The sequence below is a fragment of the Pelecanus crispus genome, chromosome 7 (genome assembly GCF_030463565.1).
Source record: "Pelecanus crispus isolate bPelCri1 chromosome 7, bPelCri1.pri, whole genome shotgun sequence".
NCBI classification, from domain to species: Eukaryota; Metazoa; Chordata; class Aves; order Pelecaniformes; family Pelecanidae; genus Pelecanus; species Pelecanus crispus.
Window position 1 is genome coordinate 50,912,899 of NC_134649.1, and position 21,480 is coordinate 50,934,378.

A 21,480-nucleotide genomic window follows, 5' to 3' on the forward strand; every position below is an offset into this window, starting at 1 on the left:
CTGCAGAAGTGGCAGCGCTTGCTCTCCAGCCTTGCAGAGCATCCGCAGCCCACTGCACCCATCCTGCTGGGAAGAAGGTCTCGAGAATTTGCAATGGAGACAAGAATGCAGAAAGATTAGGTGGTTGTGTATCCACAGGGGCACAAATCTGATATTCATAGACTTTCTCTTTTAAAGGGCAAAACACTGTGAATGGAAAGAAACTAAGAAGGCGACTTGAATGATAAACAAATGTTTTTCTGTACTTCCTCAGTGAAATTTAATTTTAATTGATATTAAACATGACAGAGCTTCTACTCAAACTTTTATTTGCCAGCCACCTGTTTCAGCTGCCTCTGAAATGGTAATGCCATTAAATCCCTACCCTCTGTACCTTCTGCACTCGTTAGCACCTGAGGACTGAGGAGCAGGACCAGCCTGAACACAAGAGACCCCGTGCCCCTTGCAGGGAGCCAGGGCACTGGTCTCCGGACCAGTCCTACAGGGGCCAGGCTGTTCATCCAAGGGCTCTGACACGAACAGCTCCAGCAAGAGTGGACTGCTCTTCCACACTAACAGAGAGGAGATCCAGGCAGGAAAAGGGCAAGGTGCTCTTTGTGGTCAGGGAGAGCTTTGGCTTGCAGTCCCTATGAGAGAGGGGAGAGACCAGGAACAGAGCGAGGGAATTCGAGGCAGAGGGAGAAGACCCATCCCTTCACTTGGAAGCATGCAGAATTCCCTCAGGTGTTCTCAAGCTGACCAGCAAAAGTGTGCATTAAACAGTTTTCTTACCTGGGGCCTTTGCTGCTCCTGTGCATTTCAATCCAACTTGTTTACTTTAATAATAAATGATTTCTGTACATGAAACTCAAGGTGCTGCATAGTGCAAACCTCACATGGCACAAAGGCATTGCCCACGGTTCATCCTGGTGCACTTCCAAGCCAGCAAAGGAAGACAAGGAGAGGATCAGGTGTTTGCAGACCCACTGGCAAATTTCTACCCAAAAGAAGCAAAACTCATCCCCAGTGCTACCAAGCCTGCATACGCATTCTCCTGCCACCAGAGGAGAGCCAGCCTTTAGCTTCTGACTTACAGCATCACAGCGGTAACACGCAAGAGAAACCAGAGACAGGATCACACAACGCTACCGCTTGCAGGCACCCATTTTCAGGGCAAAGTAACACTAGGGAATGGATCATTAAAACTGAGCTTTAACCTGCAACAGATAGTCCAAAGAGCTAAAAGATGCTGGTGGGAAGGAGACATGAAAGGTAGTTTTGTTTTGCTTTTTAAAAAAAAAAAAAAAAATGAAAAGAGAGCTCTGCTCCAAGCCCTGAAGGCAGAGCTGATCCATTACCCTCACTCCCATCTGGCAGCACCTTCCACTCATTTGAAATACTCATTCATTTGCTTTCCTTGATACACACGCTAAGCTGAGCTGAAGGATTAAAAGCCCCTGAGGTCAGGACTTAGGCACTGAGTCATTCCTCCTGCTTTAACCTAAAACTTAATTTACCAGCATCACTTTGTACCTGGCTCTCCTCTCTCCCACAGCATACCGCATGCTCTCAGAGGACTCGATAGCAAAAGCTCCCAATTTCTTCTTCTCTACTCTTTCACTGCAATTCTGATCTAGTTATGTTCATCAGAGCTTTGATTTCTGCAAGCTTTATTTCTGCTTTATTCTTCTCTGCTTGAAAGAAATATATTTTATTTGCTGGGACCAAGCAGCAGGTTATTTATCTGGCCTCTAGAAGGCTTCTAAGTTCATAGCACCAGTGCTAGCCCACAGCCAGCCCAGGTTTGGATAATCTATTTACCAAAAGCAACACTCCCCTTGAGATCATGTCTAAGGCTGGTCGGGGGGTGGGCAATGGTAACTATTTGTTTCTGCAGAGGGAAACATGTCACAAGGTTTGCTAACAAATGTTCTCAAAATGAAAGATTTGAATTTCAGCGCAGCTGGGCTTTGACTCCCGCAGGTGCGCAGACAGCCGGCTCTAACACCCGGGATACGCAGAGGAGCAGTGAAGGGAGCAGCACCCCACGCCAGGCATCGGGGCAAAGCAAGTGTTCCATGGTGTCCATTTTGGAGGAGGTCTGTCCGGCAGAGAACAAGTGACCCGAGCAGCACTGAGCAGGCATGTCCTGCGCTTCCACTGTCGAGCCCTGCCCTGCTCCTGCCGGATTGCCTCTCCTGCCTCTGCTGTGTACATAACTCCATCCATTTGCCTGGGAGAAAAAAAGCCTTCAAAGACTTGATGTGCAGGGAGCATAGGAAAAACACTCCCAGCTAAACAGGAGCAGTGGAGTCTCCTTCGTGTCCTAAGCGATGCCTGACAGTTTGGGAAGGTTTCAGGGTGAGCAGGACCAAGCTGCATGCCCAAATCCTGCTGCCCCAGTAAGCTCCAGACTGAAACGGTGACCCCAGCCAAGTTGCACCTCCTCCTCTGTCAGTGCTGCGGCACAAAGCTTTCAGAGGAGCTGCTCTTGGAATGGGAAAGAAAGCACGACAGCAGCGAAGAGCTGAACAAAAGAGGCTTCTCAGTGCAGTGGCCACCAGCAATATCACGTTTGCAGGGTAGGAGCCATCCTCTGGTAACGGGCACACCCCAGATTGCTGCAGTGGGCTGGGGAGCTGCGTTTTAAAACACCCAAGTGTGCTCCATGCGTGCAGGAACACTCGATCTGCCCAGTCTTTTGCATGAGCCTGAATCCCCTTCCTCCATGCTCAGAGCTGGACAGACGTACAGGCAAGGGCTGGCTGAGGTGGCTACACTCAGGGGACGAAAGGACCAGCTGAAGCTTAGGACTTGCCTGGAGCCTGGGCAGGCTGGTGCAAGAAAGCCTCCGCAAAGAGAAGCCCCTGATTGGGAAGGCGGAATGCATTTGCTATATGAAAGCTGGACTTGGTATTGAAAGGCACGACGACTTTATTGCTGCGTGGCTGAAGTGCGAGTTGGTACTAGTGAAGGGCACCGCCAAGAAATTAAAGGCTATCTGAGTCTCCGGCATGGCCACGCTGGGAGGGAGTCTCCACAAGACAAGCCATGGCCAAATTCTTTCAATGCATATCTCATCTACATCCATCCCCACGGGAGCATTAATATTTGCTAAAACTGCTATTGTTTTACCATCTGTACTTAGCAATTAGACCGGTTGTCATTAGTTACTAACAAACTAACATTACTGTTGGTCCACAGTAGACTCTGCACACCAGAAGCTTTTACATGGCGTCCCATTCACAGTCTTAAAGTACTCGGAAATAGATTTATTTATAGCATCTACAGCACAACAAGAATATTCCTCCTCTCTCTCACATTGCTACTTGAGACGCCTACTAACTGCACGTTAACCACTACGTGGGTTCACATTTTCCTACTCCCACGCCTGGGACACCAAAGCCGCGTGCCTGGGCGCAGACAGCAAGAACCAGCCCAGCCCAAGCCTAAAGACAGCAAGTGACTCAGGCTGTCAGAAATCCCGTACGAGAGGCGGGGCAGGGCCCAGCGAAGCAGGGGCGAGCATGTGCTGCACCCCACGACCACGCCGCCGTCCCCCCGCACAGCCCTGGGGCTCGGGGCAGCCGGGCGAGCCCCCCGGACCGCAGGCCACCGAACCTCTGCCTTCCCGGTGTAAAGCCTTCCATGCGGGATGGGTCAAGGAAAATGCAGCAGAGCAAATACCTCGCGTCGCACGCCTCCGTCACTGCCGGGAGCAGCTGTGTCTCCTAAATTCGGCGCTGGTTCCCGGCCAAGCGAGCATTGCTCTTCCATCGGCCGGCGGGTACACACGCCACCTCCACTCACAGCCCCGCTCACACCAGCAACGTGTTCCCTCAGCTCAAAGTAAGGGGAAAACACCTTATTTTGCAAAAACACCCTACACCATCTCTCTTGAAGCGCTCAGGCATCGCAGCAGTGGTGCTACAAAACTCTGTTAGAGAGGAATTCAGCCGTGCTGAGGCAGGTCTGGCCTTAAAGCTGGTGCCCAAAGCTTTGGGGCATGGAGGATTTTTTTACTTGCAACGCCAGCCCACGCTGGGTTTGGGCTCTTCCAGCTGCTGCTGCTGAGGAGGAGCCGATGCTGGCACCACGGCCAGAGGGCCAGGTCGTTGACTGAGCACAGGTGGGAAAGCCTCGCCGGAGGGCAGAGACCGGCAGGCAGCTTATATCCAGCCAGGCTCCGGGACTCCCGCTCCCGACCAGCCCTGGGCTCGTTTTTCCGCCAGAAGCAGCTCCGCGCCTCCCGGGTACATTTTAACACTGCAAGCTGTGCCTGCTGCTGCGCGGCTCCGCTGACCCTGCGGGAAGGCCAGCCTGCCGGCGAGGGATCCAGGGACACGGAGCTGGTGCTGCTGAGGGGTTTTCCGGCGTCATTTCACCCGCAGGAACGCAGCCAGGACAGGGTTGCTGACAGACGCTCCTCTCCAGAAGCAACCTGCCCCAAGATTTCAACCCACAGCCCCATGCTCATGGCCTTTACAGAATCTGTCCCTTCTCCGTAGGTGCCTCCTTTACTTTTGCAAAACCCCGTGCGTTTCCACGCTTACTTTCCACCCCCAGTTCTGCCCTTCCTCTCCCTCCAGGCGGGCTCAGGGAGGTCTCTGACAAGCTGCAGTCATCAGGTTTAGCCATGGATATGTCACACCCCAGGGCATCACCACACCTGCTTTCAGTAGAGCAGAAATCGCAAGAAAAACAGTTTCCAGACCGAGGTACCACCCGGACTCCAGAAAAAATACTAAAAAAACCACCACGGGCAGCAGAAGGAGTTAGAGGAGTCTGGCAGCCTTCGACCTGCGGTAACGCTCAGCCAGGCCCTCACCATCACAAGTTCTCTGGAAAAATGAGTACGCCCAAGAGACCTGCTATGCCTCAGCCAAATGAAAGAACGCAATCCCATTTTGCACTGTATTATATCAACTCAAAGGGCTGGAACAAAACCATTGCAGCTCTGAAAGCTCCAGGCACCAAGCCACGTGGGTTTGATAAAGACAGCACTGCACAGGCACTGATGTTTTTGGAAGGCAGCAGCCTTTTGCAGCTAAAATACCTTCCCCGCCATGCCAGCCGAGTGCATTTGCTCTGAAGCGGCCGCTTCCATGGCCAGCAGTTGTGCGGACACCTCCGGGGCACCGATCCCTCCTTAACCAGCCATGCACCCTTCCCTCCCTACCCCTTCTCACTTTTGCTGTGTTGTATCAGCACAGAAGGTCTGCAGATGGGCTGCCGGCGCTGCCTGCATGAAGGAAGGGTAAAGCACGCACCCGCAGCACCAGCAGAGCGGGTGCTGCCCGTGGGCCATCAGCAAGGCTCATTCAGGTGCTCCCGCCTGCTCCTCTCCTGCAAAGTGACAGGGGTGTCACTGCCAGCTGCAACGTTTCATCTCGACAGCAAAACCCAAAGCGCTTCCCAGCCAGAGGTACCACTCGTCTTTGTTTCACACATGAAACAGAAGAGAGAGAAATGGGGCTCTGCAGCAGCTTGGAGACACACGTCCGATGAACACAACATTAACGGGGGCTAATACGCAGTCACCCCCTCGAGAGGCTTTGCCACCGAACTCTGCAGCGTGCAGTACCGACACACGGGGCTCCCCGGGGGTCAGTGACAACGAGCCGCTGTGTCACCCTCACGGCACAGCCGGCCGTCAGCACGGGCGTCCCCAGCGCTGCATGGAGAGACTGGAGCCGCTGCAGGTAGCCTTCCCCAAAGGGACACGATGGGAGAACAGAGATCGGTTATCCCAGTCTTACTTCAGATCAAAGTGTCTATAAAATACTGATTTGACAGAAGCTTGGGGTGGCTGGGTGGTTTGTTCGATTCCCCCACCCACAAAAAAAGAGAAATCATTTGTTTTAAACAAATCTTCAGTTCACAAAAGGCAAGACAGCACTGAAGAGATTGATGGGGATGATCAAAATACAGCACAGGTTAAATCAATCTTCATTAATACGCTAAATGTCACTGTGCCCAGTGTTTGTGCAGGAGATATTCCAACCCTTATAGATCTGTGGGTTGGGTCTGTGGATTTCCTCGACTTTGTGTGAAAAAGCTAGAATTGAAGGAAGCCAAGCTGATACCACGAGCCTTCTTCTGGGCTCCCGGAGGGACCCCGAGGCTCACTGGCCGTCCCAGGACAAGGCGGCTTCTCCGGGTGACACTTACAGATGCGATTCCCATCTCCCCTGAGCCGCTTCGTTTACTGATCCGTAAACGAATTCCCCTTGTAAACAACTATTCCTCTCATGCTTTTGAGGACATTTGCCCCAATTTGGGCATCCTTTCTCCCACGCTGCCTCCCCACGCAAGGAGAGAAATCCCACCTGCGCAGCTGGGCTGGGGGGCTGCTCACCCACCCCCCTGTGCCGCCCTTGCCCCGGCTCGAGGGCCACCCCCCCCAGAAGTGACACCATGGGGGCTGTCCCCAGCAAAGCCCCTTTAAGGGACACTTCAGGGCAGCCACGGGAGGCACGACATTAATTTTAGCCTGGAGCTCTGCCAGGGGCGCAGGGCAGCTGCTGCAGGCTGCAAGGGGGGCCGGTGCCTCCACACCCTGCCCTCCCCCAGGTCCTCCCCCAGCAGAGCCCCAATTCCCTGCTCTGTGAGCGTCCGGAGCCAAGCCAGCAGCAGAGAAGCCATGGCAGAGGAACAGACCGAGCTGGAAGAGAGGATCATCATCAAGGACCAGCACATCAAGGAGATCGACCTGGTGAACAGAGACCCAAAGCGTATAAACGAGGACGTCGTAAAGGTAGGACTTTCTCAGCACTGTGTTTTAGAAGCATCACTGCCTCCTTAATGCAATCAGTATATTGGCATCGTCATTCCGTGTTTGGCTTGACCCCAGCCAGGGCTGTAAGTCCCTGTTACACACGCCTCAAGAGGTGGCATTACCTTGGGCTGCAAGGAGATAACCTGCTGCAAGCGATAACCCGCTGCAAGCCCCAACCCCGCTGCCACAGGCATCCAGACGCCGGCTGGGTGGTGTGCATGGCTCCAATTAATGCAATATTTCCCATTCCTTGAATGCACTCTCCAACTTCATGGGCTGTAGCTTGAAAATTTATGGAGATGCCTTCCTTTGTACCAGCAAGCAGGTAGCCAAATATAAAATGGGGTCAGACCATATCACTGATTTAAAGGGAACCTTGGAAAAAAGGCTGCTAATTTTCAAGACCTGACAGTCTGAGCACCAGAGCATTTAGACATGTGTGTCCTGTTCGGAAGAAGATTTTTTTTCCTCCCACATGGCAGCGGGAGGGTGCAGCAAGCCTCCTCTGTCTATTTTTGATCAAGAGGAGTTCTCAGTCTAGCTGAACAGGGAAACATTTTCCTGAATGCTCACCACTGATGGTTGCTCTAAGCTTTGTTAGCATTATGCCAAAGATAATTTTGGCCCAAAGGAGAAGAGGAGGAGATGGGAGGGTTTTGTCAAAACTGGATTTGAGAGATCAAAGTGGATGACGTGCCAGAAGGGACAGCAGGCACCGAGCCTGCTCACAAAGGCTTTGTAATGGGCCGTGACCTTGATCACCCTGGCGAAATGCAAGCCTGCATTTGTGCATTAAAACACTAATAGAGCTAAAAACCACAGCATGGTCAAATTAAAAGCCACCCAGATGAGCTGTGACAGGGACAGCCGTAGATGGGCACCCTTCCGGCACGGCGAGACGTGCCCGCAGCAGCTGCCCCGGTATCTCGAGCGTGTTCCCAGCCGCACGTCCCACATCTGTGCCACACTGTGCCAGCACGTATCAGCAGCCTTGGCCCGGGGCCTGGAAAGGCGCTGGGCTGCAGGCAGCAGCACCCTGCCATCGGCCGTGCTGCTGGGGCAGCGAGGACCGGGACAGCCTTCAGCCCGCTCGCCCCGGGGCCAGGCAGCGCTCCGGAGCACGCCTACCCGCTCCCCGGCTTGGAGATGTTGCTGGCTCCGACTGGGGGCAATGCCAGTGCCTTCCAGGCCATCCCTAACCCCTCATACCAGCCCCGTTCCCCCACCCGCCCCTTGGGGATCCCCAAAAGCCTGCAAGAGGATTTTCAAGCTCACCCACTTACACGGGCACACTGCTGCTTCATCAGCTTTGGAAGTTTTCCGAGCGTTTGCTCAAGCTACCTAGCATTCCTCCCACCTTAAAAATAGCATGGCCGATAAGGCTGGGGAGGGAGGGCAGAGCCAGCCCTGGGACAGGGAGCACAGCTCACCCCGCTGCCGCTCGACAGCGTCCCGAAGGGAAAGCCAAAGCCTCCCCACTCTCGGTGGGCAGCAACACTCTCGAAAACACCCCGGGCGCTACAGCACGTAAAGCGCTGGAAGCACAGCAGGTAGAGGGGCAGCCAGCGGAGGGAAGCAGGGAAGCAGAGTGCTTTTGCAGGCTGAAGGGTTCACATGGCCATAGATAAACCCATCCTGAGCATTACGGTGCAACACCCAGAATTTGAGACCGCGTTACAGCGGCGGCACCGGCCGCAGGGGCTTTGCAAAGCTTTAAAAGCCTCCATGCAGGCAAAGCAACGGAGCGATTGAGCAGTACCTGCATTTGCTGGTCCCCAAAAGCGTCGGGGCCGTGCCCAGGCTCAGCTCAGGATTCAGCTGCTCCTCCAGCCCCACTTCTGGTGCACTGATGGCAAAAGCAGCAGCAAGGCAGAGACTCTCCTCTTATAGCCTGCTGCTCCCTTCATTAATTGATCCCAATTAGCTCACCAGGCACTCCGGCAGCTGTGTGGTGACCTGCTGCTCCGTTCCCAGCCCAGCCCGGCAGCAGGGCTTTCCCGGGAGCTGCTGGCAGGGGCTCCAGGACCAGCTAACTTGGCTCCTGGTTCCTAATCCGCGTCAATATTTCTCCCGGTACCTCCTGCCCACTCCGGGAAATTAGAGGTGACACAGAATGATTTTATGATCAAAGTGCTTCCAAAACCAGAACGGATATTGCGATTCAACATAAATGGACAAATAGACACCTTAGCTTCCCAAGGAAAGGCCATGCTATTTTTCAAGACAAATAGCTTGCCTCATATATTCCCTAGAAATGAGCGACGACACAATGAGATCTCTGTGTGTAGTTCAGAGGCTTTTAAGAGTATTTGTCATTCAGAGACGGTCCCAGCGCCTGCACATGACAGCACTATCCCTGTAAGGGCACGGCCGAGCCAATCTCTCTCCCTCTTCAGACAGAACGCAGACAGACAGCATTGAGCACCTCATCTCCTCACATACAAATAAATAAATCATAAATCAAGAGGGCTGTCGGATTTTTATTAGCGTGAATCACCTTGCCGTGCTGGCAGCCCATGTCCCTGAATGCTAAAAAAGGGTGGGAATGGGCTCTGGCGTCCTCCGGAGTAAACACTCCCACGCACAGCTCCTGTTCCCAGCACCTGGAAGCACCACCCGCAGCTCAGGGTTTGGGACCGGTGTCGTGGCTCAGCCCCAGGCAGCAGCTCAGCACCACGCAGCCATCGCTCACTGCCCCTGCCCCGAGGGGATGGGGGAGAGAATCGGAGGAGTGAGAGGGAGAAACACTCCTGGGCCAAGATAAGAACAGGTTAATCATTGAAATAAAGTAACAAAGTAATGATAATAATAACAATATAATAATAATAGTAATAATAATATCCAAAACAAGTGCTGCCCAATGCAATTGCTCCCCACCCACCGACCGATGCCCAGCCAGTTCCCAGCAGCGATCACTGCTCCCCGGCCAACCCCCCCAGTTTCCATACTGCCCATGACGCCGTATGGTATGGAATGGCCCTTGGGGCAGTTGGGATCAACTCTCCTGGCTGTGCCCCCTCCCAGCTCCTTGTGCCCCTGGCAGAGCAGGGGAAGCTGAAAAGTCCTTGACTGGCATAAGCAGTGCTGAGCAACAACTAAACCATCAGCGTGTTATCAACATTCTTCTCCTACTAAATCCAAACCACAGCGCTGTGCCTGCTACTGGGAAGAAAATTAACTCTATCCCAGCCGAAACCAGGACAACCAGGAAACGTGTCCCAGAGCGGCCAAGCCGGGGGTCTCGTGCCGTGGGTTAAGCCTGCGTGTTGCTCTGCCCACGGGCTGAGGCCAGGCAGTGCCGGGAGCCTGGCGCCGTCTCCCGCTTGGACCTCTGCAAGGGCAGGGGCTCTCCTGCCGCCCCGGGGCTTCTCCTTGCTCGGGGGGTGCAGGGGGTCCGTCCCCCCAGCACAGCCCTGGCTCTGCCCAGCCCCCTGCATTCGGGCTTTCCTCTCACGTTGCAGCGGATCCTCGCCCTTGCACTGGAGCCCTTGTGAACGCCCCCCCCAGACCCCCTTACCTCTGTCTTCTCTCCCAGGTGGATTTTGAGGATGTGATAGCTGAGCCTGTGGGAACGTACAGCTTCGACGGTGTCTGGAAAACCAGCTACACCACCTTCACCGTCAGCAAGTACTGGTGCTACCGGCTGCTCTCTGCCATCCTGGGCATCCCGCTGGCAGTCATCTGGGGCTTCCTCTTTGCCCTCATCTCCTTCTGCCACATCTGGGCAGTGGTGCCCTGCATCAAGAGCTACCTGATAGAGATCCAGTGCGTCAGCCGAATCTACTCCCTCTGCATCCACACCTTCTGCGACCCGCTCTTTGAGGCACTCTCCAAGATCTGCGGCCACATCAGAGTTGCTCTCCGGAAGGAGGTCTAGGTCCCGACAGCCGCCCCAACCAGCCCTCGCACGACCACCCCTCTGCCCAGGTTTCCCTGGCTCCTGCAGCGTGCCCTGCCCTCGGGCGCACAGACCCCCATGCCCAGGGACCTGCGCAGCGCGGCGGGGCCCCACGGCTGTCGGGGATGCTCCCTGCGGACGGAGGCACGCCGGGCTGCCCCTTACTCCATCCCTAAGCCAGCAGCTTTGGGAGAAGAGGAGCCCATCGAGGCTTGGCGAGCAGCCCAGGGAGAGCCCTCTGCCCTCCAGGACCCCTGGCATCGCGCCCTGCTCCCGCGGGAGGGACCGCAGCATCTCCTGGACCATAGCCCTGGGCCACGACCTGCAGCTGCAGAGCGAGAAGCGAGGGTACAGAGATGCTGCTGGACAACAGACCAAACCCTGCCTGCTTCTCCACCCCTTCGGTCTAGCATGACACGAAGAGAAATATTTGCGTATGAGTTATTATTCGCTGCAAATAATTGTTGTTGTGGAAGCTTCTGTATTAAATCACCCCGCACAAAAGTTTTATGGGTAGAATAGTGGAAACAAACTTCTTTTTCATGTGTGTTTGCATTTCAGCAAAGCTTTGAAATCCAGGTCAATTAGTGCATGAAATGTTGTCTCCGCCTTCTGGGAGTACGTGCTGAGCCTGGGCCACCGGCAATTGTGAAACGGTTTGTGGCAGTTTGACACTCGCTGCTTAATTACGGGGCATCGTTAGGCTTTGTGGTCAGGACGCGCTGGGCCGTACAGCACAGGTGGGCAGCTGTCCTGCGCATCGCCGTGAGCGCGCGGGGGCTGCAGAGAGGGCAGCCGGGCAGCGCCACGGGCAGCAGCGAGAACAAATGGCTTTCGATACCCTCGCTTGAGAAGTGACCAGCTTGGCTTTAAGTAAAGCTTTGGCTTGTTTCTCAGGGAGAATATTTGCTACGTGCTTGCTTCTTTGATGCCGGGTGAGCTCTAGCCTACAGCAACGCCTTTATCTTACACGGCCAGGGCTGTCCCTCTGCTCCGTGCCTGCGGGAGCGGAGGAGCCGCCTCCGGGATGCTGCCGGCTCCCGGACACCCCGGCTCCAGTGAAAACACAGGGACGAGAGGAAAAAAGTCCAATTCAGAGCTTTTTCCTCCCCTGTGTTGTCAATTCATTTAGTCCATCGTCCATGAAGCCGTACTTTAACTTCGAGGCACTTAAACGCCGCTTTGGCTCTGGCCTTAAGTGCTTTGCTGAATCAGGGCCCAGGAGGTCTCGCTGTTCAGAGGTTATTCTCAGTTGTATTCATGTGCTTTTTTCCCTTGGCTTCCAGCAAAGACTTGGAGCCAAAGTATCTTCTAGTGCCATGCCAAGGACACAAAAGAGCCAGATTTTCTATTGGTGCTCTTCCAATGGCTTGGGATTGTGGACTTCCATTATTCCATACAATATAGCACCCATGCTCTAGCAACACTGGGCATAGAGATGGATGGAGTGATACAAGAAAAAAAGATATTTAGATATTTGTAGAGGGGGAAAAAGTCTCCAAAAACATTATATCGTGAGCATTTTTTAAAGCTTTTTGTGGGAATAAAAATAATTTAAAACAATACTGGGATTATATTCTTTTTAATTTTTTTTTGTTGTTGTTGTTCTAGTAGTTCACAGCCTGCACCCCAAAAAACTCCAAAATTCTGATCTCCCCACCACAGTGATCTATGGGCTGCCCGCACATGAAGCACATGCTGCTCGCGTGTCAGCAGCTCTACTTTGCTTTTGACCCTTACGAACAGTTTTTTGGCAGTGCGTTCGATAGCCTTCCACGGCGACAAACCTGGAGCTCCTCTCCCCATCCCCGTTTTGCCGCAGCCCGAAGATCGCAGCGTCCCCGCACGTGGGGCACGGCCCCGCCTGCCTGACCCCATAACCACAGCCTGTAATTGCAGCCAGGGCTTGCAAGGCAATGCCCTGCCTCTCCCAAAGCTCCCTCCTTGCCCCGTGCATCAGCCCCGGTAAAATCTATCGCCGCACCGCGTTTCCTTCCTGGCAGACGGAGGATGCACCAGGCCCCCGAGTTCATGATAAAATGGAAACGCCCCCATCCTTGTTTTGTGCAGGAGCTAATTACTCTCAAGGAGAAAGAAGGTGAACGAGGGAGGAAAATGCTATATGCTTTCCCAAGGATTTCAACCAGTCTGGTACAATATGCTGAGACCGAGCGTGCTGGGTCATTTTCAGCAAATGTGCTGAGCGCTCACTTGAAGCCACTAGAAAAAAGTCAAAGGAATGCCAGGATGTGAAAGGTGAAAATGTACCTGTTGATGACAGTGAAAAAATAAAGTACACATTTAAATGCATTTTTCATATTCACTCCCAACATGTAAGGCCAAACCATTACCCTTTGACTGCGTGCGGGACTTGCTTCTGCACATTGCCCCCGGCTGCAGATCCAGGAGGCAGCGGGAGTGAAGGCGGGAGCATCCGTCTGCAGTCGCCGGACCCCGCTGCCACCGAATTCTCGGGCAAGCTCCCACGGCCTTCAGCCAGAGCTGCACGCCGGCCCAGCTGTCCCACCGCCAACGGCTGGGTCACAGCGAGCTTCGTGCGACGGAATACAGCGGCGTGCAGGTCTTAAGCGCTTGGTGCAGTACTCCATAAACAAAAGCATCATTACGCTGACCGTACTTGGGTCTTGTGTTTAAAGCATTCCCATTGGCTTCCTTCATTCTCTCAGTCTAGTGCTCCTTCTGCACTTCCCCTCCCGCTTTCCAGCAAGACACAGTCAGAAAACTTTATTTACAGGCATTTCTTAACAATAAAAAATCCATGCTATAAGCATGACCTTGTGCATTACAGAGCAAGAAAATTGCATTGGTGTAAAAGACTAAATGCAATCTGCAGTAAACCCAAAGCAAAAGCTTGGCCCCGGGGGACTCGACGGGAGTTTTTCCATTAAACCCCACGGAGTCCAGCTGTAATCCCACACGCCTGCCCTTCAGAGAAGCTTTTGAGCACGCTCAGCAAATGCGGTATTGCAGAGATCCCCTGACCCTGCAGCCGTGCCTGCTCCCGGGCTCCTGCTGACCCGTGTGCACAGCCTCACGCGGCACACGGAGCAGAGCTGGGGCGGGTAGGGACAGCCGGGCGTTAGTGTTGTCCCCCAGGAAGTTTGTCCCCAGCCCTGTCCCCGCTGCTCCCCCCGGCCCATGGCAGCAGGACTGCCCAGCTCTGTGCCGGCAGTGCCGCCGGCAGGCATGGCCTTGGGCAAGCAGGGCTGGTACCATGCAGGGATGCAGGGATGCCGGGATGCAGGGATGCCGGGATGCCGGGATGCCGGGATGCAGGGATGCCGGGATGCAGGGATGCAGGGGTGGGGCTGCCCCACAGCACTTCAAGCGAAGCAAGCGCTCCCGCGTTGAGAGCAGTGCCCGCAGCTCTGCCCCAGCCAGGCGCTGCCATCCCACGGGATCCCTGCTGCAGGCAGAGGTGGGGCCAGTGCCCGACGCCCATGTGCCCGGAGTGGCACCGATCACCCTGTGCTGCAGCCCCTTGCATCCGACGGGGATGTAGTACACCTGCCTCAGCAGCGCGGGATTGTTCGGGGCAAAACCTGTCCTTCCCGGTGGTATCTAAAAGCCACCGGCGTCAGTGGTTTGGGGGCTCAGAAGCGGGTTCCTGGCGTCCAGTCCCAGGCAGCACTGAAACTTGGACCACAGAAGTCCTTCCCCACTCCCGCCTCAGTTAAATAATGACCGCTGTACATGCTTACACGCACACATATATGCACCTATTTACACAGAAGCCCCCTCGCTTGTCCGAATCCCAGCTTTTCACAGGGAAGCGCTGGAGGCGGGACGGCGGCGGCACAAGGTCCCGGCTGGTGATGCCCTCATGTCGTGGGCGGCTGCATGAAGCTCCTCTGGCTCGTGCTCTTGCAGCTGAGGACGAAGGAGGAGGAGTTGCTCTTCTTGCTGACACTCAGGTCGCACGCCGGCCGCGACTTCAGGTAGCGCGTGGAGCAGCAGAGGAAGCGCCGCATCAGGTCGTGGAAGAGGTGCCCCGTGTAGAGCATGTAGATCCAGGGGTTGCAGCAGCTGTTGAGGCTGGCCAGGAGCATGGCGATGATGAAGGGGGAGGCTGCAAGGCAGAAAGCACAGCAGCGTCAGGGCACGGCGCGGGTGGCGAGAACCACCACCCCGGGGAGATGGGCGCCGGGCACGCGCCGCGGCGGGCTCTGCCGAGAGCCCCGAGCTCTGCCGGCATCGCGACGCCTCCTCCTGCGCCAGCGACAGGCTGCCGCTGCCTGCGGGAACACCACGGTCAGCACGTCGCTAAAGAAATGGCAAACAAAAAGGGGGGAAGCGAGTTTGAGTTTAAGCAACTTGGTTTTAGGGTTTTTTCCCCCAGAAGAGTTGTTTCCCGCGCTCAGCTCCTGCGCTGCTGCCTGCTCGGCGTTGCTCTAGAAATACCTTGGGAAGAGGCAGAGCTGCCCCCAGCATCATCTGCACAATTTGCCTTTATCGTGCCCAAAGCGGGGAGGAGGGAGCGCGGCCTCTTGGAGTTGCCATGGCAAAGAGCAGGACCGGGAACAAAAAGAGCCGGGTGACTCGTTTTTCCCCACCAGCGGCCAATTTGGGGCTGACGAGCAGCTTCCATCCACTCGGGCTGTGGGGAAGCCACGCTCCCCCGGCCCCGGGGTGTCCCCACCACCAACGCACGGCTGACAGGACAGTGCCCACCAGCCCGGCCACCTCCCTGCCTCCCAGCCCCGGGGAATGGTGGCATTTTTCTCCCCTTGGATTGATTTTCTCCTGCGACGCTCTGCCAGGGGAAACGACGGCCATTCCCATCTCAGCGATGAAGCCCGGGAGCCTGGCAATGGCTCCTGGCTGCCAGCGCGGTGTTGGGGACGGGAGGCGGTGGTAGCGGCACCGTGCCAGGACGTCATCTCCGGCAGCTACTCTCCGTTCCCAGAGCACAAAGCACCCGACTGTCCCACCTGAGAGGTCAGACCGGTGCCTTCTGGTGAGAAAGGGGACGGTGGGACTCGCACCCACCGCCGCAGCCGGCCCTGGCCGAGCCGGGACAAGGAGGGGCAGCCCCGGCCCCCACGGGCCAGCACCTGCGTGACGTGGCTACGGGCAGGGACAGAGCCTTTGTCCTGCTCCCCGTGCTTTCAGCCCATCTTCTCGTCTCCTTGCGCTCTCAGGGGATGCACCAGCAGTAAGGATGCGTGCTTGGGTTTGGCTGTCTCTGGGCTCTTTCTGCCTCTGCAAAAATCCACTCGCAGTTTTTAAACTAGAAAAGAAGCGTCAGTAATGAATACTGGTTTACAAATTCACCTTTAACCAACTCGTACATAATTCCTGCTCTGGTGACGTCTGGTCCAACCACTTTTAATTTCAAGCATACAATAAAAGAAATCCTTGGGGAATGGCTTACGAGTCCTAGGCACAAGACCTGAAATACATCATAGCATTTCTATCCACTTAAAAAAATCCAGCCATGGCTGACTCAGCTCTTCTCTCTCTGCGGGAGATAAATTGAATTTCATGGAGCTTACTGCAGGGCAGGTCTTAAGGATGGATCTCTGCCGGAGATCCCGAGAAGCGCTGCAAAGAGCGAGCTCTGCCCCTCCCGGACGTTCCCTCTCCACAGGCTCCGAGCATGCCCCCGCTCCAGGGCTGGGGATGTCGCGCCGTCCGGGGGGATCGGCAGAGGCAGGAGGCTGCGCCCGGGGAAGGGCTGCGGGACCTCTGCTGCGAACGCTGCTGCCGAAGCGAGGAGAAATGAGAACTGCTCACTAATTCCCCCATGCAGATGGATGCTGTCACTCACAGCCCGTGTTTCAGGGCACCAGCTCCCAAGATATATATGTCTCTCAATATATATTGATAATATATATATTATGGGCCAATATAACAGAGTCACGCTGCTTCACAGCCTCCCCATTATCTTCACAGGTGCTTTCAGCCAGATTTGACTCCAAGCTCAAAAGGCCACATGTAAATCATCTGTAAGGTGCATGGAGCAGGAACCTCATTTAACATAACGTTTTGCGAAGGATCGCCAGTACTTAAGCCAACAACCTGAATCTTAACCTGTAGCTCCAACCCCCGCTTAGCTTTGCATGGCCAGCAAAGGTGGGGATCGCCGCTGCCTGGCCTGGGTAGAGGAAACCTCACCGACACCCCCAGCCCCTCCCCAGGCGCGCCGCCGACCATCGAGGCTGGCAGTGCGGTGTCGGGCACTCACATTTAGGCACTTTCAGCCGCCCCACGGCAGCCACGGGGAAGGGACACCAAAGGGGCTGCCTGGCCACGAAGTTCTGCGGGGCCGGGGTGCGGGGCAGGGCGATAGCGTGGCTGGGAGCAGGGGGAGCGGGGCCACGCGGGACCCCAGCCCCGTCCTGCTGCCAGAGTGCAGCTTCTGCGCTTCACTCGCCTTATTGTATTAAAGTTGGTTTATGAAGTGAGGAAGACCCGAGCAGAAAACTACTGAAGTGGATCAGTGATAGCAGGGTGAGATCTCTCTGCTTATCCCTTTACCAGCTAGGACAGGAGGGCTTCTTCAGTTTGTTTTATTTGCAGCCTTATCTTTTACCCCTGACACACGCCAAACCGCAGACTTTGTGCCCTGCAAAGACGAAAGCAGAGCCTGTGGCACGCTGGGCCAGGTGCCAGGTGGGAGCAGTATCGGAGCTCTACCCACGTCACGCCAAGCGCGGTGCGTCCCTCCGCTAACGCCCGAGACCTGCGTCTCGCCACGTTCCGGGATGCAATGCGTGGGCAGAAAACCGCAGGGTGCCTGCTCAGGACTCATTAGGATTCAGGTAGGTATAAACAGGCTTTCCCTTGCCAGCGACACTCTTTATGGCATCCTACACGGAGAGAACGGAACATTTTCTTAAGTAAGCAACCCTCCATCGCACAGCTTTTGTGAGGTGCTTGTCACCTGCTGGGGTGCAGCCCATCGGTGCTGCAGCCGTGACGGGGCTGCCAGGCTGCACAGCCAGCACCCTGCCCGCCCGCTTCTCTTCCTTCTCTGATGTTATGCCCATGCAGCCTGCAAAGATGAGAAGCAGCCAAATTCCCTTTCGGCTGCAGGGTACACATCTGCCGGGCACCCTGCGATGCTGCCCGGCCAGGGCAGCCCAAGCCTCGGTGCAAAGAGATCCGGGATGCAGAGCAGCGCTGTCGGAAGCACAGCAGGCAAAGCCCGTTTCTTCTGCAGAGAGGTCTGACCCTGCCACCCTTCTCGTGCCTCTGGGCAGCCGGCGAGGAGGAGGGTGAGCCTGGGAGGAAGGGCTGTGGTCTCCCGGCATTTGCTATCCACAATAACCCACCCGAGGCTTTTCCTCCCCATGCCATGAAAGCCTCCAGCAAATGCTCTGGCAAAACTCCCACCCTTTACCGCAGACACGGGCCCCCGAGCAACAGAAACATGAAGGAAAGGGGAGTTTGTTACAACTTGGCACAGCTGGAGCTTCCCTCGCTGCATAAAAGCAAAGCAAAGTAGAAAAGAAAAGAGAAGGCACCACAGAGCCAATTGCACAGGGTGAGCAAGGGAAAGTTTCCCGAGTCAGCAGGCAGGGCGTGCTCTGTGAACACCCCGGCCATCCCCCCGCTCCGGGCCGCAGGGATCGGCAGAGCGGCAGAGGTTAATTTGCCAACGAGTCAGGTGGAAGCCCTTGAGATTGCAGGTTTGAAATACAGCAAAAGGGAGAGGCGCGGCTTCATCCCAGGGCGTATCTAAACGCCAGAAGTTTCAACCAGCCTGAATCAGGTAGAAAACCAAGAGAGGGCTGCCTGGAGCACCTAGGGAGGTTTAAAAAGCTGTGCCTCACTTCTCCACCTGAAATAAAAGGAGCAGAGAGAAGCAATAAAGGCAGAGTAAGGAGAGCTGGTTACCAGCTTCGGTTTATGGGAGAACAGAGGTGCACGGGCTGCAGGAGAGAGCAGGTTTTCCACAGAGCAAGGTGTAGCTGGAATAGGGTTAAAGAAGGGAAAAGAGCGCTCGGTGTAAGCAAGCCGTGCCCTCCGCTGCGAAGCCCTTGCCACGGCAGAGCTGCCGGGGGAGCCGGGAGGGGGTCCCAGCTCCTCATCCGTCTTTGGCATCCCCAGACTCAGCATTTCTGTTGAGTTGGATCAGTCTGTCCAAGGAGGATTTGTCTCTGGATGCACTTTTTTGCTCTTTCTCCCACCTCACAAACTTGTGCAGGGTTTTTCTTTTCAGCTCTCCCGGCCGGTTCTCCCTGCAGGTGCAGAGGGACCATCAGCCACCTCCGCCTGGGGACAAGCACAGACTTGCACAGCTACAAGTGTGCGAGACTAAGGAGCGTAATATATTTTACTCTGTCTGCAACCTTAGTGATGACAGGAGCAGCCAGCACCAAGTATAAAAAATGGCAAATCAGTGACACCACGTCCTTTAAGAAAAGCCTTTGCTCATAAATCAGCAGCTTTCTGCAGGAACCGTGCTGCAGTCAGAGATAAAATAACAGCAGCACCGTCCCAGGGTGGAAGGGAACAGGAGGAGAGGGAAAAGAGGGCAAAAGAGCAGAAAGCAAAGAAGTCAGTGAGGACAAAGCGATACAGCAAAAGAAAAGAAGTCGGGTGCTAACACTGTGCAGTTTTCTCCTGCGGTCGCCCCAGCCCCAGGCACCGGTGGGTGCCAAGCTCCCACACAGCCCTCGGCACACCCCAGCACCCGGGGTGGGCAACCAAACCACCGGGACCCCAGCGCGGCCCCGGGAGGGCTGAGCTCACGCACCTGGGGACAGCGAAAACCTCCCGAGCCACCATCCACACAGCCCAGCCCCGAGCTGCAGTGGCCCTGAATCTGCCGGGAGCTAAGCCAGCCCTCCAGCCCTCGCCTGCACCAGGGAAGCTCGGGCACAGCCGCTGCTGCCCGGCGGGTGGTTTTTCCATGTTCAGGACTTTTTCCTCCCTCCCTCCCTCCCAGCCCCTGGAGACCCAGCTGGGAACAGCTTCTGGCTGCTGCTTGCAGCCCCCGAGTCCGCTGTCGGTGTGCCTGCGGCCGCTGAGCTAAGCCATCAATGCAAACACAGGGCTATGGGAGGGGAGAGGACATACCTTCCTGCGGAGCGTTTGTGTCCCACACAGACCACATCTGCACAAAGAAAAAGGGAGTCCAGCACACTATGAAAGCTAACACGATGATGAAAGTCATTTTGACTGTCCGGATCTTGGCTTTGGAGATGAGCCTGGTGCTGCTGACCCTGGCAAACGCAATCCCGCTGCAGGAGCTGGAGCTCAGACCCACGTTGGGCCCGTGAGCCGTCTTCAGCTTCACATTCTGCCAGATTTTGAAGCTGATTAAGCCATAGCAGATGCTCAGCATCAACACGGGGATGATGTAGACCATGAGGGTTATCCAGGTGACATAGGCTTTAGGTCCCCAGGGCTGGATGAAATCAGCCCAACAGTCGTAAACCCCATTCCCCACATCCCTCAGGGAAAATATGTGGATCTGAGGGATGCTGACGAGCAGGCACAGCAGCCAGGTGAGGAGGACAGAGACCCGGTCCGCTCTCCTGTGCAGAGACCGCAGTGGCTGACAGATGGCCAAGCACCGGTCCAGGGACATCAGCAAGAGCATGTAGGTGGAAGCGAACATCCCCACGACCTGCAGGTACTTGATCAGCCGGCAAAGGAAATCCGGCCCGTAAAACCTGAAGGTGATGTCCCAGATGAGCTGGGGCAGCACCTGGAAGATGGCCACGACCAGGTCAGCGATGCTCAAGTGCTTCATGAAGAAGTACATGCGGGAGTGCTTCTGCCGGGTGGTGTGGATGGCCAGCAGCACGCACAGGTTGCCGGTCAGGGCGAGGAAGAGGATGAGGCAGAGGACCGTCACCTCCACCTTGGCCATGTCCTCGTTCCGTTTCAGGGGGTCCGGGGTGCTGTTCCTCCCGCTGCTCTGGTTCTCCAGGCGGAGGCTGCCGTTCCCCAGCGAGCTGTTGAGCATCCACACGCCGCTCCCCGCCAAGTACAACTTCTCCATGGCCAGCCCCGTCCCACGCAGAGCCTGCCCGCGGCGCGGGTGGGCGGCGGATGCTCCACGGCCGCGTCCCCCCCGCGCTGCGACAGCCGCGTCCCCGCTGCGGCTCCGCTCCCCCGGCGCTGCCGGGCTCCTCCGGCTCTGCCCCCGCCGCGGAGCAGCCCGGCCCCGGCCCCGGGGCTGGAGGGCGCTCGGGCGGCTCCACCCCGTCCCCTCCCAGGGCACCCCCCGTCGCCGCAGGCCCCTGCCCCCAGACAAAACCACGGCGCGGGAGCAGGATGAGGGGAAGGGGCCGGCGGCGCCCCCGTCCCAGCCCTCCCGGAGCGGCCGCACCCCGCGCCCCGCTTCGGCATCTCCTCCCTTCCCAGCCCGGGGAGCGGCCACCCCCGCCCCACGTCCCTGCCGCCCCCGCTGCCACCCGCGGCGGGGGTCTCGCCGAGCAGCCCCGCACCGGCAGCCGGCCGGGTGCCCCCCCCGAGCAGCCCCGGGGTCCCGCTCCCACCTCCGGCCCCTCCCGGGGCCGCCCCCGCGCTGCCGGGCCCCGCTGCCGCCAGCAGCCCCGGCGGGGCCCGATCCCGCACGGCCCGGGGAGGGGGCCCGGGGAGGGGGCCCGGGGCCGGTCCCTGCCCGCCGGCTGCGCTCGGAGCGGCCGCCGCGAGGGGGAGTGGGCGAGCGGCGGCTGCCGGCCGGGCCCACGGTGACGGGCGGGGGCCGGGGCTGCAAAAAGCCCCCGATGGCCACCAGCCGCCCCCGATGGCCACCAGCCTCCCACGCTGGCCCGAAGCCCGCCGGCCACCGCCTCCCCCGCCTGCCCTGTCCCCTGCAGACCCCCGCGGCGGGCTGGGGAGC

General features: G+C 56.7%; 2 protein-coding genes across 2 annotated transcripts; one reads left to right on the plus strand and one right to left on the minus strand.

The window, feature by feature from the left end:
* The first annotated feature begins 6,622 nt into the window (after window positions 1-6,622).
* On the plus strand, window positions 6,623-10,634 carry CAV3 (caveolin 3). The gene is made up of 2 exons (XM_075714418.1): window positions 6,623-6,736; window positions 10,293-10,634. Exons 1-2 carry the CDS (start codon window positions 6,623-6,625, stop codon window positions 10,632-10,634), a joined length of 456 nt encoding a protein of 151 aa, XP_075570533.1.
* Window positions 10,635-14,497: 3,863 nt separating this feature from the next.
* On the minus strand, window positions 14,498-20,634 carry OXTR (oxytocin receptor). Its single transcript, XM_075714401.1, has 2 exons — window positions 19,704-20,634; window positions 14,498-14,745 (listed from the first exon to the last, which is right to left on the minus strand). Exons 1-2 carry the CDS (start codon window positions 20,632-20,634, stop codon window positions 14,498-14,500), a joined length of 1,179 nt encoding a protein of 392 aa, XP_075570516.1.
* Window positions 20,635-21,480: the final 846 nt, after the last annotated feature.

Coding starts and splice junctions, on each gene's coding strand:
- CAV3 (XM_075714418.1), top strand. CDS start 6,623: ATGGCAGAGGAACAGACCGAGCTGGAAGAGAGGATCATCATCAAGGAC. Junction 6,737..10,292: donor TAAACGAGGACGTCGTAAAG/GTAGGACTTTCT, acceptor CTTCTCTCCCAG/GTGGATTTTGAGGATGTGAT.
- OXTR (XM_075714401.1), bottom strand. CDS start 20,634: ATGGAGAAGTTGTACTTGGCGGGGAGCGGCGTGTGGATGCTCAACAGC. Junction 14,746..19,703: donor CACAAACGCTCCGCAGGAAG/GTATGTCCTCTC, acceptor TCTGCCTTGCAG/CCTCCCCCTTCATCATCGCC.